Raw genomic sequence first — 15,987 nt, forward strand, 5'->3', positions numbered from 1 at the left:
TGTGTGTGTGTGTGTGTGTGTGTGTGTGTGTGTGTGTGTGTGTGTGTGTGTGTGTGTGTGTGTGTGTGTGTGTAGATAGTGGAGCAGACACAGTGTATAGGATGTGCAGTCAGCCCTGAGACATCCAGTTGTTTGGCATGTCATTAATAATGGATCCTAGAACTCATTAAAGCTGAAGTGACAGCTTGCTATTTACGCTGGCTGGCAGGGAGAGAAATATGCTTATAGATGTACATTCCAAAGCATGTCTGTTCTCCTTTTCAGGATAATGAAATGTTTTAGGAGGATAAAATACCAAATATATGATCAGAAAGTATATATGAGTTTGATAGAGAGTAGGTAAGACATTAAAGACATGTCCCGGAACTTTGGCGACTAAGTATTTTTTAAACCTCCTGATGCACACACAGCAAGCGAGAGAGAGCAGTGACGTGGTGAACATATCTGCACATGTGTGACTTTAAATAAGCAATTTCCCGGGGATCACTTTTGGCTTGTGAGCGCTTTCAGAACTACTGGCTAAAAAAGTATACAAAAGTACCAGGGGATCTCATTAAAGGTGTTATGGTGTAGGCCTACTTCATATGTGATTATTACACTATTGTAAAGTCTTTACACTGCGAATGATTGTGCAGTTGTGTAGGTATTTTTTGTTATAATGTTATTTATATTGTGTATGTAAGGGATGGTGTACTACTGGCTGTGTAATCTAGTCTTCAAGGTTTTCCTACATTCTTTCTTGTGACAAGCATTGCTCTGATAGGCATTGTATGTATGCAAATAGTTTCTGAATTAGTGTGTGTGGGTTTAGTGTGTTGTTTGATATAGTGGGCATGTTTACATGGTGTTGCAGGTCTCTCCCGCGAGACAGACAGATAAACAGAGCGTTTGTCCCTGACTGTGATCTCATTAGAGACTACTGCTGGGAAGAATGGTTGTAGTCAATAGTGAGTGTGAAGGACAGGTGTAATGTGAGCACTTTCTGTTTATATAAGAGCACACACACACACACACACACACACACGGAAACAATTTATATACCTACACACTCTTTCACACACAAACATGTCCACACAAACACACACATCCCTCTTTCATGCCAGTCCTATGCTGAGGGAGCATCTCTATCTATTGCGTGGTGTTCATTTCGTAGGTTTTGACAAGGTGCCTCAGAGAGAGAGAGAGAGCTTTGTTCTTTGTGTAAGTGATTTTTCTTCTACAACTTCTCCCTATCTCTGCAGATTAGTCAGGGAGTAAATTACCTACCTGCACACAAAAAAGCGCAATCCTACACACTTTGCTGCCACGCGGCAGACAGATATCCTTTTGAAGAGCGGCCATGTTATTCCCCGGAGCCCCTAAGGCTCTCCTGACATGCAAATCATCATAAAATTAAATGTAAAACTCTAATATGTATTCTGGGGCCCTTCTCTTATCAGCAACTGCACAAGCGGCATATAAATCAGGCTGGGATCAGACGCCACAGCAAAGGTCTCCACTTAAAGGCCTGGCTAATTGCTAATTGGGTACGGAGGTGCAAAACGAGGCATGGGTGTTTTTTCCAAATGTCTCAGCATTCCTTCCTGGTGATATGCCTTGGAGGCTGAGACACGGTCAGAGACAAGACACTGCTTCAGTTAAGCAAAGAGGTTTCAGAAAGGAAGGTTTCACTTTGGCTGTTTCTGTAGGGCTGTGTTTGCTTGTTGGTTGCTCCTTCCTGTACTGGACCTAGATTAATCTTAATCTTTGACCAAAAAAAAACAAATTTTCAAATGAAAAAGTCCATTAAAAGTGATTTTCAGTCCCTCAATGTGTGCAGGTTTAGGATCAAGGTATTTCATATTAATTTCCTCACATATCTAACATTCTGACACATTCACATCAAACTCACTCAGAAAATATGGTTATATTGCTATGTTCTACTCTCTGCACTGCTGTGATGGATGGAAGTGGATCACATTGCTTTTTCCATTGTAATAAATGTCATTAACAAACTTCCCATAGATACACACTGTTGGGTCTGTCTGCCAGACGATTTCCATTACTGCCACACATGTCACGTTCGTTGTAGTGAGGAGACCAAAGCGCAGCGTGATGTGAATACATACTTTTAATGTAAGACGAATAAACACGAAGAACACTAAACAAACTAACAAACTAACAAAACGAACGTGAACACTATAAACAATGAGTGCAGACATGCAACTTCACATAGACAATAACCCACAAAACCAAACTGGAAATGGCAACCTAAATAGGATCCCCAATCAGAGACAACGATAAACAGCTGCCTCTGATTGGGAACCAATCTAGGCCACCATAGACCTACATATGTCTAGACTAGACACACACACCTAGACATACAAAAAACCCTAGATAAGACAAAAACACACATACCACCCTCGTCACACCCTGACCTAACAAAAATAATAAAGAAAAAAGAATACTAAGGTCAGGGCGTGACAACACAACACCTAATTACCCACGACATTACCCACGACATCCAGCACTGCCATGTAGCAGCAGAGATAAACAGACTGCCTGAGATTTGTTCACTATATTACATTTGAATTTAAATGACAGCTCTGTTAGGCACTTGGCTTCTCACAGGTCCTCCCGTTTTGTTACTCTGAGTAAAGTTAGGGAAGAGGGTCTTCAACATTACAACTCTCTACATCTATCTCCTTAGGGTATAATCAGGGAAATGTTAACTGTATGTCTATATGAACCCTAAGTTGGCAGCATAAGAAGTCTATGAACTTCCACAAGGGCAACATACAGTACAGTGAGCTCCAAAAGCATTGGGAGAGGGACACGTTTTTTGTTGTTGTTTTGGCTCTGTACTCCAGCACTTCGGATTTGAAATGATACAATGACTATGAGGTTAAAGTGTAGACTGTTATTTTGAGGGTATTTTCATCCCTATGGGGTGAACCGTTTAGAAATTACAGCACATTTTGTACATAGTCCGCCCATTTTAGGGGACCAAAAGTATTGGGACAAATTCACTTATATGTGTATTAAAGTAATCAAAAGTTTAGTATTTGGTCCCATATTCCTAGCATGCAATGATTACAACAAGCTTGCTGGATGTATTTGCTGTTTGTTTTGGTTGTGTTTCCGATTATTATGTGCCCAATAGAAATTAATGGTAAATTATGTATTGTGTCATTTTGGAGTTGTTTTAATTGTAAATAAGAATAAAATATATGTTTCTAAACACTTAAACATTAATGTGGACGCTACCATGCTACCATAATCCTGAGCGAATCGTGAATAAAGATGAGTGAGAAAGTTACAGAGGCAGAAATATTATACCCCCCCCCCCCCCCCCCCCAAAAATGCTAAATTCCCCGGTGATCATAGGGAAGTAGGGGTGCTGCATCACCCCCTGATAAATCAGAATTAAAAAAGATACATACAGTAACAGTAAGGGTTTTTCTTTATATTTACTATTTTCTACATTGTAGAATAATAGTGAAGACATCAAAACTATTAAATAACACATATGGAATCATGTAGTAACCAAAAAAGTGTTAAACAAATCAAAATATATTGTATATTATAGATTCTTCAAAGTAGCCACCTTTTGCCTTGATGACAGCTTTGCACACTCTTGCTTCATGTTTTTTTTTTTTATAGAACCTTAGGAAAGGGTTCTTTATAACACCATACAGGTTCCATTTAGAACCTGATGAATATGATTCTTTATAGAATCTTCAAAATAAGGTTCCAATAGCACGAGAAAGGGTTCCGCTATGGTTACAAGCCAAAGAATCCTTATTTCAATCAATCAATCGCTCAATCAATCAAATGTATTTATAAATCTCTTTTTATATCAGCATATGTCACAAAATGCTTATACAGAGACCCAGCCTAAAACTCCAAAGACACCAAAGAGCAAGCAATGCAGATGTAGAAGCACGGTAGCTAGGAAAAACTCCCTAGAAAGGCAGGAACCTAGGAAGTAACCTAGAGAGGAACCAGGCTCTGAGGGGTTGCCAGTCCTCTTCTGGCTGTGCCGGGTGGAGATTGTAAGGGTACATGGCCATTAAGGCCAGACCATTCTTCAAGATATTAAAATGTTCACATACGACCAGCAGGTCAAATAGTAATCACAGTGGTTATATGGGGTACAACAGGTCAGCACCACAGTAGTTAATGTCAGCTGGCTTTTCATAGCCGAGCATTCAGAGGTTGAGACTGCAGGTGCAAAAGAAAGAGAGAAAGAGAGAGAGAAAGAGAGAAACAGAGAGAGAGAGAGATCACACAGGATGCCAGAAAAGACAAGATAATTACAACAGATAGGAAAGACCCTAGCCACCTGGCACATACACTATTGCAGTATAGATACTAGGGACTGAGACAGGGGGAGTTGGAGAACACCTGGGCAGGGCCAAACAGGCAGGATATAACCCCAATCACTTTGCCAAAGCACAGCACCCACACCACCAAAGGGATATCAACAGACCACTAACTTACTACCCTGAGACAAGGTCGAGTATAGCCCACGAAGATCACCCCCACTGCACGAGCCGGAAGGGGTGCAAAACCAGACAGAAAGATCACGTCAGTGACTCAACCCACTCAAGTCAAGTATAGCGGGAAAAAGCCTGGCATGACGTGATGCACCCCTCCTAAGGATGGCATGGGAGAGCGCGAGTAAGCCAGTGACTCAGCCCCCATAACAGGGTCAGAGGCAGAGAATCACAGTGGAGAGAAGGGAGCCGGCCAGGCAGAGACAGCAAGGGGGTTTCGTCACTCCAGTGCCTTGACATTCACCTTCGCACCCCTGGGCCAGACTACACTCAATCATAGGACCTACTGAAGAGATGAGTCATTCGGAAACATTGTGTTTCCGAATGACATCACCAAGAGGTAGCATATAGGGTGAGAACAATAGTGGTCCCAGAACAGAACCTTGAGGACCAGCGAAACTTACCATCGATTTGTCAGAGGACAAACCATCCACAGAGACGAACAGATATCTTTTCAACAGATGAGATCTAAATCAGGCAAGAACTTATCTGCGTAGACCAATTAGCACAGAATCGTCTAGAATGTCATTGTATACTGTAGCGTTAAGATTTCCCTTCACTGGAAATAAGAGGCCTTGTCCGAACCATGAAAAACAGCCCCAGACCATTATTCTTCCTCCACCAAACTTTACAGTTGGCGCTATGCACTGGGCAGGTAGCGTTCTCCTGGCATCCGCCAAACCCAGATTCGTCCATTGGACTGCCACATGGTGATGCATGATTCATCACTCCAGAGAAAGCATTTCCACTCCTCCAGAGTCCAATGACGGCAAGCTTTACACCACTCCAGCCGACGCTTGGCATTGCTCATGCAGATCTTAGGCTTGTGTGCAGCTTCTCGGCCATGAAAAACCATTTCATGACACTCCCAACAAACAGTTATTGTGCTGACGTTGCTTCCAGAGGCAGTTTGGAACTCGGTAGTGAGTGCTGCAACAGAGGGCAGATGATTTTTACACACTAAACGCTTCCGCGGTCCCGTTCTGTGAGCTTATGTGGCCTACCACTTCGCGGCTGAGCCGATGTTGCTCCTAGATGTTTTCACTTCACAATAACAGCACTTACAGTTGACCGGGGCAGCTCTAGCAGGGCAGAAATTTGACGAACTGACTTGTTGGAAAGGTGGCATTCTATGACGGTGCCACGTTGAAAGTCACTGAGCTCTTCAGTAAGGCCCTTCTACTGACATTGTTTGTCTATGGAGATTGCATGGCTGTGTGCTCAATTTTATACACCTGTCAGCAACGGGTGTGGCTGTATTAGCCAAATTCACTCATTTGAAGGGGTGTCCACATACTTTTGTATATATAGTGTAGCTCTTTCAATAGTTTAGTTGGAATAGGGTCCAGTAGACAGCTGAAAGGTTTAGATGCCATGACTATTTTAGTGAATGTGTTGAGCGATACAAGTTTTTTCAAAACTTGAGTGTCTCCATTGAGCCAAGGTCCTGGCAGTTCTGTGCAGAATCAGGAAAACTGAGTTTTGGAGAAATATGCATATTCAAAGAGGTGTCCGTAATTTGTTTTCTAATGATCATGATCTTTTCATCGAATAAGTTCATGAACTCACCACTGCTGAAGTGAAGGCCATCTTTACTTGGGGAAAGCTGCTTTTTAGTTAGCTTTGCAACAGGATCAAAACATTTATTTGGGATTGTTTTTATTATCCTCAAAAAGGTTGGAAAAGTATGCTGATATTTGGCACTATATAGAACCACTTGTTTTTAGTTTGTAGAGTCCTTAGAAGCTGTAATTATAGAAGAGTATGAAGGACATAATTAATCTAAGCTAAGGTGGCAGCATAACTATGAACCCTCACAAGGGCAACATAGCTAACCTATGAGCCTTTATAAGAGCTCATACAGTCCCTATAAGCTGTAATGGGAGCAGTGCATCGTATGGAGGACACCCTGTAGCCTATCAGGCTGTATAAAGCTGCATCAAGGTCACGGATGCCCAGGGGAGGAGCAGTACTCTTAGCCTGGAGGTACAGCAGGGTGATGAGGTTCTATATTAAGAGGAATATAATATCATTGCTTTGTACTTCTGAGGCATTGGCATGTATGCTCAAATCAATGCACAAGTCTAACAACAGACTTCACACACAGTGGCTTGTGAAAGTATTCACCCCCCTTGGCATTTCTCCTATTTTGTTGCCTTACAACCTGGAATTAAAATAGATTTTTTGGGAGTTTGTATCAGTTGATTTACACAACATGCCTACCATTTTGAAGATGCAAAATTGTTTTATTGTGAAACAAACAAGAAATAACACACACAAAAAAAGACTTGAGCGTGCATAACTATTCACCCCCCACAAAGTCATTACTTTGTAGAGCCACCTTTTGCAGCAATTACAGCTGCAAGTATCTTGGGGTATGTCTCTATAAGCTTGGCACATCTAGCCACTGGGATTTTTGCCCATTCTTCGAGGAAAAACTGCTCCAGCTCCTTCAAGTCGGATGGGTTCCGCTGGTGTACAGCAATCGTTAAGTCATACCACAGATTCTCCATTGGATTGAGGTCTGCGCTTTGACTAGGCCATTCCAAGACATTTAAATGTTTCCCCTTAATCCACTCGAGTGTTGCTTTAGCAGTATGCTTAGGGTCATTGTCCTGCTGGAAGGTGAACCTCTGTCCCAGTCTCAAATCTCTGGAAGACTGAAACAGGTTTCCCTCAAGAATTTCCCTTTATTTAGCACCATCCATCATTCCTTCAATTCTGACCAGTTTCCCAGTCCTTGCCGATGATGCTGCCACCACCATGCTTCACTGTGGGGATGGTATTCTCGGGGTGATGAGAGGTGTTGGGTTTGTGACAGATATAGCGTTTTCCTTGATGGGCAAAAAGCTAAATTTTAGTATCATCTGACCAGAGTACCTTCTTACATATGTTTGGGGAGTCTCCCACATGCCTTTTGGCGAACACCAAACATATTTACTTATTTTTTTCTTTAAGCAATGGCTTTTTTTCTGGCCACTCTTCCGTAAAGCCCAGCTCTGTGGTCCTATGGACAGATACTCCAATCTCCGCTGTGGAGCTTTGCAGCTCTTTCAGGGTTAGCTTTGGTCTCTTTGTTGCCTCTCTGATTAATGCCCTCCTTGCCTGGTCCGTGAGTTTTGGTGGGCGGCCCTCTCTTGGCAGATTTGTTGTGGTGCCATATTCTTTCCATTTTTTTTATAATGGATTGAATGGTGCTCAGTGGGATGTTCAAAGTTTCGGATATTTTTTTATAACCCAACCCTGATCTGTACTTCTCCACAACTTTGTCCCTGACCTGTTTGGAGTGCTCCTTGGCCTTCATGGTGCCACTTGCTTGGTGGTGCCCCTGCTTAGTGGTGTTGCAGACTCTGGGGCCTTTCGGAACAGGTGTATATGTAACGGATGTGAAATGGCTAGCTAGTTAGCGGGTACGCGCTAGTAGCGTTTCAATCAGTTACGTCACTTGCTCTGAAACCTAGATGTAGTGTGCCCCTTGCTCTGCAAGGGCCGTGGCCTTTGTGGAGCGATGGGTAACGATGCTTCGTGGGTGTCAGTTGTTGATGTGTGCAGAGGGTCCCTGGTTCGCGCCCGGGTCGGGGCGAGGGGACGGTTTAAAGTTATACTGTTACATTGATGCTGTTGACCCGGATCACTGGTTGCTGCGGAAAAGGAGGAGGTTGAAAGGGGGGTGAGTGTAACGGATGTGAAATGGCTAGCTAGTTAGCGGGTACGCGCTAGTAGCGTTTCAATCAGTTACGTCACTTGCTCTGAAACCTAGATGTAGTGTGCCCCTTGCTCTGCAAGGGCCGCGGCTTTTGTGGAGCGATGGGTAACGACGCTTCGTGGGTGTCAGTTGTTGATGTGTGCAGAGGGTCCCTGGTTCGCGCCCGTGTCGGGGCGAGGGGACGTACTAAAGTTATACTGTTACATATATATACTGAGATTGTGTGACACTTAGATTGCACACAGGTGGACTTTATTTAACTAATTACGTGACTTCTGAAGGTAATTGGTTGCACCAGATCTTATTTAGGGGCTTCATAGCAAAGGGGTGAATACATATGCACGCACCACTTTTCCGTTTGAAATATTATGGAATTGTTTTAAACAAGTTGTTTTTTTCATTTCAATTCACCAATTTAGACTATTTTGTGTATGTCCATCACATGAAATCCAAATAAAAATCCATTTAAATTACAGGTTGTAATGCAACAAAATAGGAAAAATGCCAAGGGGGATGAATACTTTTGCAAGGCACTGTAGCGCTCAGAGTAGTGTATGACATCCAGGAAAGTACTGAATGTTCACTAAAGAGTTTATATTAGGACTGTCAAACAATGAAAAAATGTCAGAGTAAATCGCAGGATTTGCTCAAATTGAGCTGTAATTTAAGATTTCTTTATTCAAAAAGCATTACAAGAATATTGATTTTGTCCAAAGTTAAGGTAAGCAAAATCTGGTACATGTATAAAGCACACTCTCTTTAACATCAATAACTTGTTTTTGACGTTGTATTGTAGTTTTAAGCTGTATAAAATATGTGTTTTGAATGTTTTCAGTGTAACACTTCCAGATAATGGGATTAATTGTGATTAAAAAAAACTTTAATTAACTGATTCATTCTGACAGCCCTAGTTTATATTTTTTCCCAAGAAACCTCGCCGACCCTGGCCTGTGTCATGTGCAGGGAAAGGTGTGTGTGTGTTTGTGTGTGTGTGTGTGTGTGTGTGTCTCAGGTATTGCCTTATCAAATGCAGCAGTTACTTCAATTAAAGAGAGACATGAAACCCTGTTACATATTCGTGCTGCATGTGAGTGGTCCAATATGCAGTCCAATACTGCAGCCTTTTTTTGTGAGCGCGCTCCATTTACCCACTCGCTCGCTCCCTGCACCTTTAAGAGCGCGTGCCTAGCTGAAGGTCACTAAACAGTAACACAAAGCTCTCTCAGCTCTGCGGTCCAATATAGCGCATGCGCTCTGCCTGAGGACTGCTACACAGACTGCAATATGGCGAGAATGCCTGGCAGCGCAGACTGCTCTAGCGACACGGCGGGGACAGAGCGGGAGGAGCACATGAGCTGCCCAGAGACTGAGAGGAGCGGAGACGAGGCGGAAGAGGATGAGATCCAGGAGGTGCAGATCACCGGCGAGGAGGAGGGGGAGTACGTGGAGGATGTCGAGCTGGAGTGGGAGGCAGAATGTGTGGACCCCGTCAGCTGCTCGGTTATGGAGACAGAAGCGGTCCGTATGCGCAGTACGGACCAGTGCAGCGGGTTGGGACCGGGAGCGGGGGCGGACCCCGGACTGTTCCACATCACCGGACTGGACTCTGATCCGGAGGGAGACCTGCAGCGGTCTGACCGCTCCAGACTGAGCGAGAACACTCGCCTGGCTACTAGGTACGCAGTCAGGATCTTCCGGGAGTACCTGAGTGAGAAAGCCCAAAGTCCTGACTTTGAAACTCTGGACAAGGAAGCGCTGTGCGCGGTCCTGCGCTCCTTCTACGCGGAGGCGCGATCGAAGAGCGGCCAGCTCTACAGCAAGTCCTCTCTCATCAGCATCCGGAGTTCTCTTAACCGCTACCTGAATGAGCCGCCTTACTGTCGCACCCTGGACCTCACCAAGGACCCAGAACTGCGCAGCGCCAACTTGACCCTGGCCGCAGTCATCAGAAAGCTGGAGGAGCAAGGTGCTGGTCCCGTTGTGCAAAAACAGGCTATTACGCGGGCGGACCTGAGAAAACTCTACACCTCTAGTGTGTTTAACACCGATACGCCGTTCGGGCTTCTCAACAAAGTGTGGTTCGAGACATGCATGTATTTCTGTACGAGGGGGAGAGAGAATCAGCGCGAGCTGGAGGAGGATTCATTCGGGCTAGCCATAGACGAGGATGGGAGAAAGTTTATCTATTTCAAAGCGCTGGGGCCGTATCACAAGTCTCGCTCCGCGTCCTGGACTAAAAAAAGACCAGACACGGATGATGATACTCTGCCGCGCATGTATGAGACGGCCACGGAGTTTTGTCCATATGCCAGTTTTGTTAAGTATGTCTCGAAACGGAACCCGGTGTGCAAAGCGTTCTTCCAGCGCCCGCGAGACCACTGCTGCTTAAGCGACATGACATGGTACGAGAACAAAGCAATCGGTAAAAACCTGCTAGGCACGAGGATGCAGATGCTGTCGCGTGCTGCCAAGCTTTCAAAGACCTACACCAACCACTGCATCGGCGCCGTCTCCATAGCAACGCTCAACAGCATCGCCGGTATCGGGTCAAAGTCAGTGTCCCTTCACGTTGCCTCGGAAACGGTCAATGGTGGCGCAGAGTCTTATCTCCAGCTCGTGATCCCATATAGCCGACAGGTCACGGACGCAGTGGAACTGAAGCCGCAGAGAACGTCAAGGAAATCTCGTTCTCACTGCCCCGGCGACGTCTCTGGCCCTCCATCACCTAAGAAGATCTGTGTGCGTTCCGTGGAACGCGGAGAGTCCCCGGTGGTCATAGTGGACGGTACCGAGCCCGTGGACGCCCGATCCCCGGAGCCCCACGGTCAGCCGCCCGCTCCTTTACCAGCTGGCGTGGTAGCAGCGCAGGTAACACAGTTTCACACTCTGCACCAACTGATCAGCAGTCTTCTAAATTTAATGTGGAATAAATGTACTAGTCTCCAAAGCATCCACAGATTATGCATAAATGTAATGATTTACATAATTTTCCATTTACTGTGGAAGTATTGACCAGTAAGATGTGTGTGTTTGTACTGTTTAGGAGTGAGTTCTGTCATTGGGTGTTCTAGGTGCTTTAGTAAAGAGGTCATGAACATTGTGTTAGCGTCCCAAATGGCACCTTATTCCCTACATAGTGCACAATTTGTTTACCAGAGCCCTATGGACACTGGTCAAAAGCAGTTCATTGTATGTATAGAGGTTAGGGTGCCATTTGGGACAAGCCTGTGAGTAGAGGACACATGAGTGAGTTCTCTCTGGGACTTTGTCTGTTGCTATGGGTGATGGCGCCCCAGGCCCACAATTACCCACCATGCACCACAGTGGAGCCCGCAGGGGGAGAGCCAGAGCGTGCAAGCTCTCCCTCCCTCACTCACACACACACTTATTTTATACCCATTTGCCTAAAGCTCACATTTTCCTGAGACACAGGCACTATACTGAACAATAGTACGACAGGTTGTCTCAAGCCTCTTTCCCCTAATGAAAAAAAAATTGTGTGTGAATGTGCATGTGTGAGTGTGTGTATATCCAGTATCATAATGAGTTTAATGTTTTTGCGTCGTTCCTCAGAAGAGCCTGCCTGTCGTGACCCTAGAGAGATGCACATGTCTGCTGCAGCACTAACAGCTCTGCTAATCTGTTTTCTGCTTTATCAGCTATACATCTATCTCCCTCCATCTATCTCACTATTTACCGTTTTCTCAGCTTTAAGAGGCAGACTGCCTTCGGCCATGGCTGTCTTTCTCCCTCACTGCACTTACCACAGTGAATGCTGACCAGTAGACTTTATAGCTTGTCAGTTTTTCAGCAGTGAAAACTTACTTGAAGCATTTCCAAGGTGTTTAAAATCTTCCTCTACAGGAATGTCCTCACCTTTCTCACCTGTATAGCAGAGCAGAGACGACAGACAGACTCATATCTGTCTCTGGGTTTCTTTAACAAGACTCAGCCCACTCCACTGTCCTTAGTTAGCCCTGACAGACAGACACTGAAAAGGGCAAAAACCCCTCTTCGTCATGTAGTTCAGTGATTCATGAGTTAATTGTACTCAAAACGTTGACAGAGTATGAATGAAGTCCCAGTCTACAACTCTTTACTAGAGTCCTGTCTCTACTTAGTCACTCAGGGAATGACTGTGTGCTATGTTCACACAATATCTGTGACAAATTTCAGTTGGACATTTGTGTATCTTCTTCTTCTTCTCTCCCAGGATAGCCGTAATAGCAGCATGGCCAGCCGGCCACTGGTCTCCCAGACCTCTGCCTCTCCGCTGGGCTCAGGGGGTATAGGGGGCATCCCCACCCCCGCACAGCTCACCAAAACCAACGCCCCTGTACACATAGACGTAGGAGGTCACATGTACACCAGCAGTCTGGCTACACTGACCAAGTACCCAGAGTCACGGTAAGACTCGCACACACATAGCGTGTTTGAGATTGACTACATTGAAGTGGAATGCAGTCACTGATCTACAAATGACCTTGCATCCCAAATACCTACTCATTATGTGATCAAGATTAGCAATTCTGCGCTTGGCTTTGCTCAAACTGATCCCCTCAAACATGTACACTCTGATGACATGTACACCCCAATGATAGGATTGGTCGTCTGTTCAACGGGACAGAGCCCATAGTGTTGGACAGTCTGAAGCAGCACTACTTCATAGACCGAGACGGTCACATGTTCCGCTACATCCTCAACTTCCTGCGGACGGCCAAACTGCTCGTTCCTGACGACTTCAAAGTGAGTTTATCTGACCCTGCACTCAGGCCTTGAAAACATTGTCTGTAATTGCACACTTATAACATATGGTGTGAAGCTTTGTGGGATACATTTTCTTTTTAAGAATCTGATGATCGTTATGTTTGTGTGTGTATGTCTGTGTACATGTGTGTGTGTGTTCCAGGAGTACTCTCTACTCTATGAGGAGGCCAGGTTCTTCCAGCTTTCTCCACTACAAGCAGAATTAGAACGCTGGAGGAGTGAGCGTGAGGCCAGGAAGGTGTGGCGTGTGTGCGAGTGTGTGGTGGTGCGTGTAGCTCCAGAGCTGGGGGAGAGGATCACTCTGAGTGGAGAAAGGGCTCTGATCGAGGAGGTGTTTCCAGAGGTCGGGGACGTCATGTGTAACTCCCTGAACGCAGGCTGGAATCATGACTCTACTCACGTCATACGCTTCCCACTCAACGGATACTGTCACCTCAACTCTGTACAGGTAACATGACAGACACTACCCTTACACTGCATAGAATAACCATAAAAATACCCTACAACAACCCAAAATACTAAGTTAACAGATAACGTCCCCTCAACAGATAAGGTCACCTCAACTCATAACATCACATTAACCCACCTCAACTCTGTACAGGTAACATCCCACTAACTAGTACCCATGGCACAAGCATAGTATAACCTCATAGAGGGCCAGACCAGCCACAGAGAGAGAGACTAATCCTGGTTAGATATGAAACATGTGGCCATCGGCTACTGGGTCTGCTGGTTGCAACACTCACTACAGAGTTCCAAACTGCCTCTGGAAGGAACGTCAGCACAAGAACTGTTCGTCGGGATCTTCATGAAATGGGTTTCCATAGCCGAGCAGCCGCACACAAGCCTAAGATCACCATGAGCAATGCCAAGCGTCGGCTGTAGTGGTGTAAAGCTCGCAGCCATTGGACTCTGGAGCAGTGGAAACACATTCTCTGGAGTAATGAATCACGTTTCACCATTTGGCAGTCCGAAGATGAATCTGGGTTTGGTGGATGCCAGGAGAACGCTACCTGCCCGAATGCATAGTGCCAACTGTAAAGTTTGATGGAGGAATAATGGTTTGGGGCTGTTGTTCATGGTTCGGGCTAGGCCCCTTAGTTCCAGTGAAGGGAAACCATAACGCTACAGCACACAATTACATTATAGATGATTCTGTGCTTCCAACTTTGTGGCAACAGTTTGGCGAAGGCTCTTTCCTGTTTCAGCATGACAATGCCCCTGTGCACAAAGGAGGTCCATACAGAAATGGTTTGTCAAGATCGGTGTGGAAGAACTTGATTGGCCTGCACAAAGCCCTGACCCCAACCCCATCGAACACCTTTGGGATGAATTGGAACGCCGACTGCAAGCCAGGCATAATCGCCTAACATCAGTGCCGACCTCACTAATGTTCTTGTGGCTGAATGGAAACAAGTCCCCACAGAAATATTCCAACATCTAGTAGAAAGCCTTCCCAGAAGAGTAGAGGCTGTTAAAGCAGCAAAGGTGGGATTTTGGAATGAGATGATCAACAAGCAGGTGTCCGCATACCTTTTGTCATGTAGAGTAGGTCCTTATAGCACTGCACTGACATGATTGGTTGATGGTAGGTGGGGGCGGGAGGTCCTGTATAAACACAAACTCACTTCCTTGACAACTTCCTTTAAAACAGCTCTGGCCTGCTCTGTGAAGCGCAAGAAGTATGAATGCTCTGATCTCTGCGGAGGCCACATCACAGTAAATGCTGTACGGCCACTACAGATGTCGGTTTGACCATGCAGAGCCTTCAAGGCAGAGAGAGAGAGGGAGTGGGATGGAGGCAGACAGAGGTTTCTAATTTAGCCTACTGCCTGCAAGAAACAAAGAGAGAAGGAGAGGGCGACAGAGCGAGACAGCGAGGGAGGGAGGCAGACACAGGATAGAGGTACAGATGCTCCTTCAGTGTATACTAATGGAATGCCATCTTGCAGCTATCAAGAGAATGTCTGCATACAAAATGTCCCCCTATTCACTATTTAGTGCACTACTTTTAACTAGGGCCCATAGTGCACTACATAGGGAATATGGTGCCATTTGGGACACACATACTATTACACTAGAAAAAGGGTTTGTGTCTGTGTGCATATGTCAGTCCGTGTTTGTATGTGTGAGTTGTCGTGATAGAGGGGATCCTCCTATCTGTCACTGTGTTTTTAGGTCAGGGAAGGACAGGGTGAGATGGCTGGCTCTTCTTTAGTCAGACGGAGTCTTGCTAAAGAGAGAGATGAGTGAACTTGGGCCCTATGGGCACTGTCTGTGCTATTGTTAGTAGCACATTTGCACATATTCACACATTGGTTCTCTTCCACAAACTGGAGTCCTGTATGACTGTGGTATGACTGGACCCTGAATCAGCCCCTCTCTGAAATCACTTCTCTGCCCCTCGGTCAACTGACCTTCCATACATACTGTATCAGACCACCAATTACCTGATTCATCGTCTATTCTCTTTTTGTCAAACCCCAAATAACTGTTGTGAATGTGATTAAAACTTGAGATCTGAGTCTGTGTCTACCTGAGTGGTTATTCTGACCACAAGTGTGTGTGTACGGTGTCTGTAATGTATGTGTGTGTGTGTGTGTGTTTGATTAACAGGTGTTGGAGAGGTTGCAACAGAGAGGATTCGAGATAGCAGGGGCGTGTGGCGGGGGAGTAGACTCCTCCCAGTTCAGCGAGTACGTCCTACGCAGGGAGGGAAGTAGCAACGGACAGCGTGACCACACCCTCATCCGCATCAAACAGGAAGCACTGGACTAAGCCCGACCCAGGTCAGATCAGGGGTCAGTGGATAATTGGTCAGGAGAAACCAGAAAGCCACGCCTCCATCTCCAAGGGAACGCCAATAGTTGTTTTAGAATTTTGGGGACATAGGTATTGCCATAATGAAACGGTGATTGTACCTACACCAAAGGAGAGCAATAGAACTATGACCTCACCGCAATGAACTATGGAAGT

General features: G+C 45.4%; 1 protein-coding gene across 1 annotated transcript; it reads left to right on the forward strand.

The window, feature by feature from the left end:
- Positions 1 to 9,528: 9,528 nt before the first annotated feature.
- LOC120054339 lies at positions 9,529 to 15,789 on the forward strand. The gene is made up of 6 exons (XM_039001749.1): positions 9,529 to 11,112; positions 11,316 to 11,323; positions 12,421 to 12,651; positions 12,846 to 12,990; positions 13,154 to 13,459; positions 15,628 to 15,789. Exons 1-6 carry the CDS (start codon positions 9,529 to 9,531, stop codon positions 15,787 to 15,789), a joined length of 2,436 nt encoding a protein of 811 aa, XP_038857677.1.
- Positions 15,790 to 15,987: the final 198 nt, after the last annotated feature.

This window comes from Salvelinus namaycush, chromosome 10 (assembly GCF_016432855.1).
Source record: "Salvelinus namaycush isolate Seneca chromosome 10, SaNama_1.0, whole genome shotgun sequence".
Classification (NCBI taxonomy): domain Eukaryota; kingdom Metazoa; phylum Chordata; class Actinopteri; order Salmoniformes; family Salmonidae; genus Salvelinus; species Salvelinus namaycush.

Excerpts from the sequence above, each read along its gene's own strand:
- LOC120054339 (XM_039001749.1), top strand. The coding sequence starts at position 9,529 with ATGGCGAGAATGCCTGGCAGCGCAGACTGCTCTAGCGACACGGCGGGG. Across the intron at positions 12,991-13,153 it reads TCGTTCCTGACGACTTCAAA|GAGTACTCTCTACTCTATGA; the intron begins GTGAGTTTATCT and ends TGTGTGTTCCAG. Across the intron at positions 13,460-15,627 it reads GTCACCTCAACTCTGTACAG|GTGTTGGAGAGGTTGCAACA; the intron begins GTAACATGACAG and ends TTTGATTAACAG.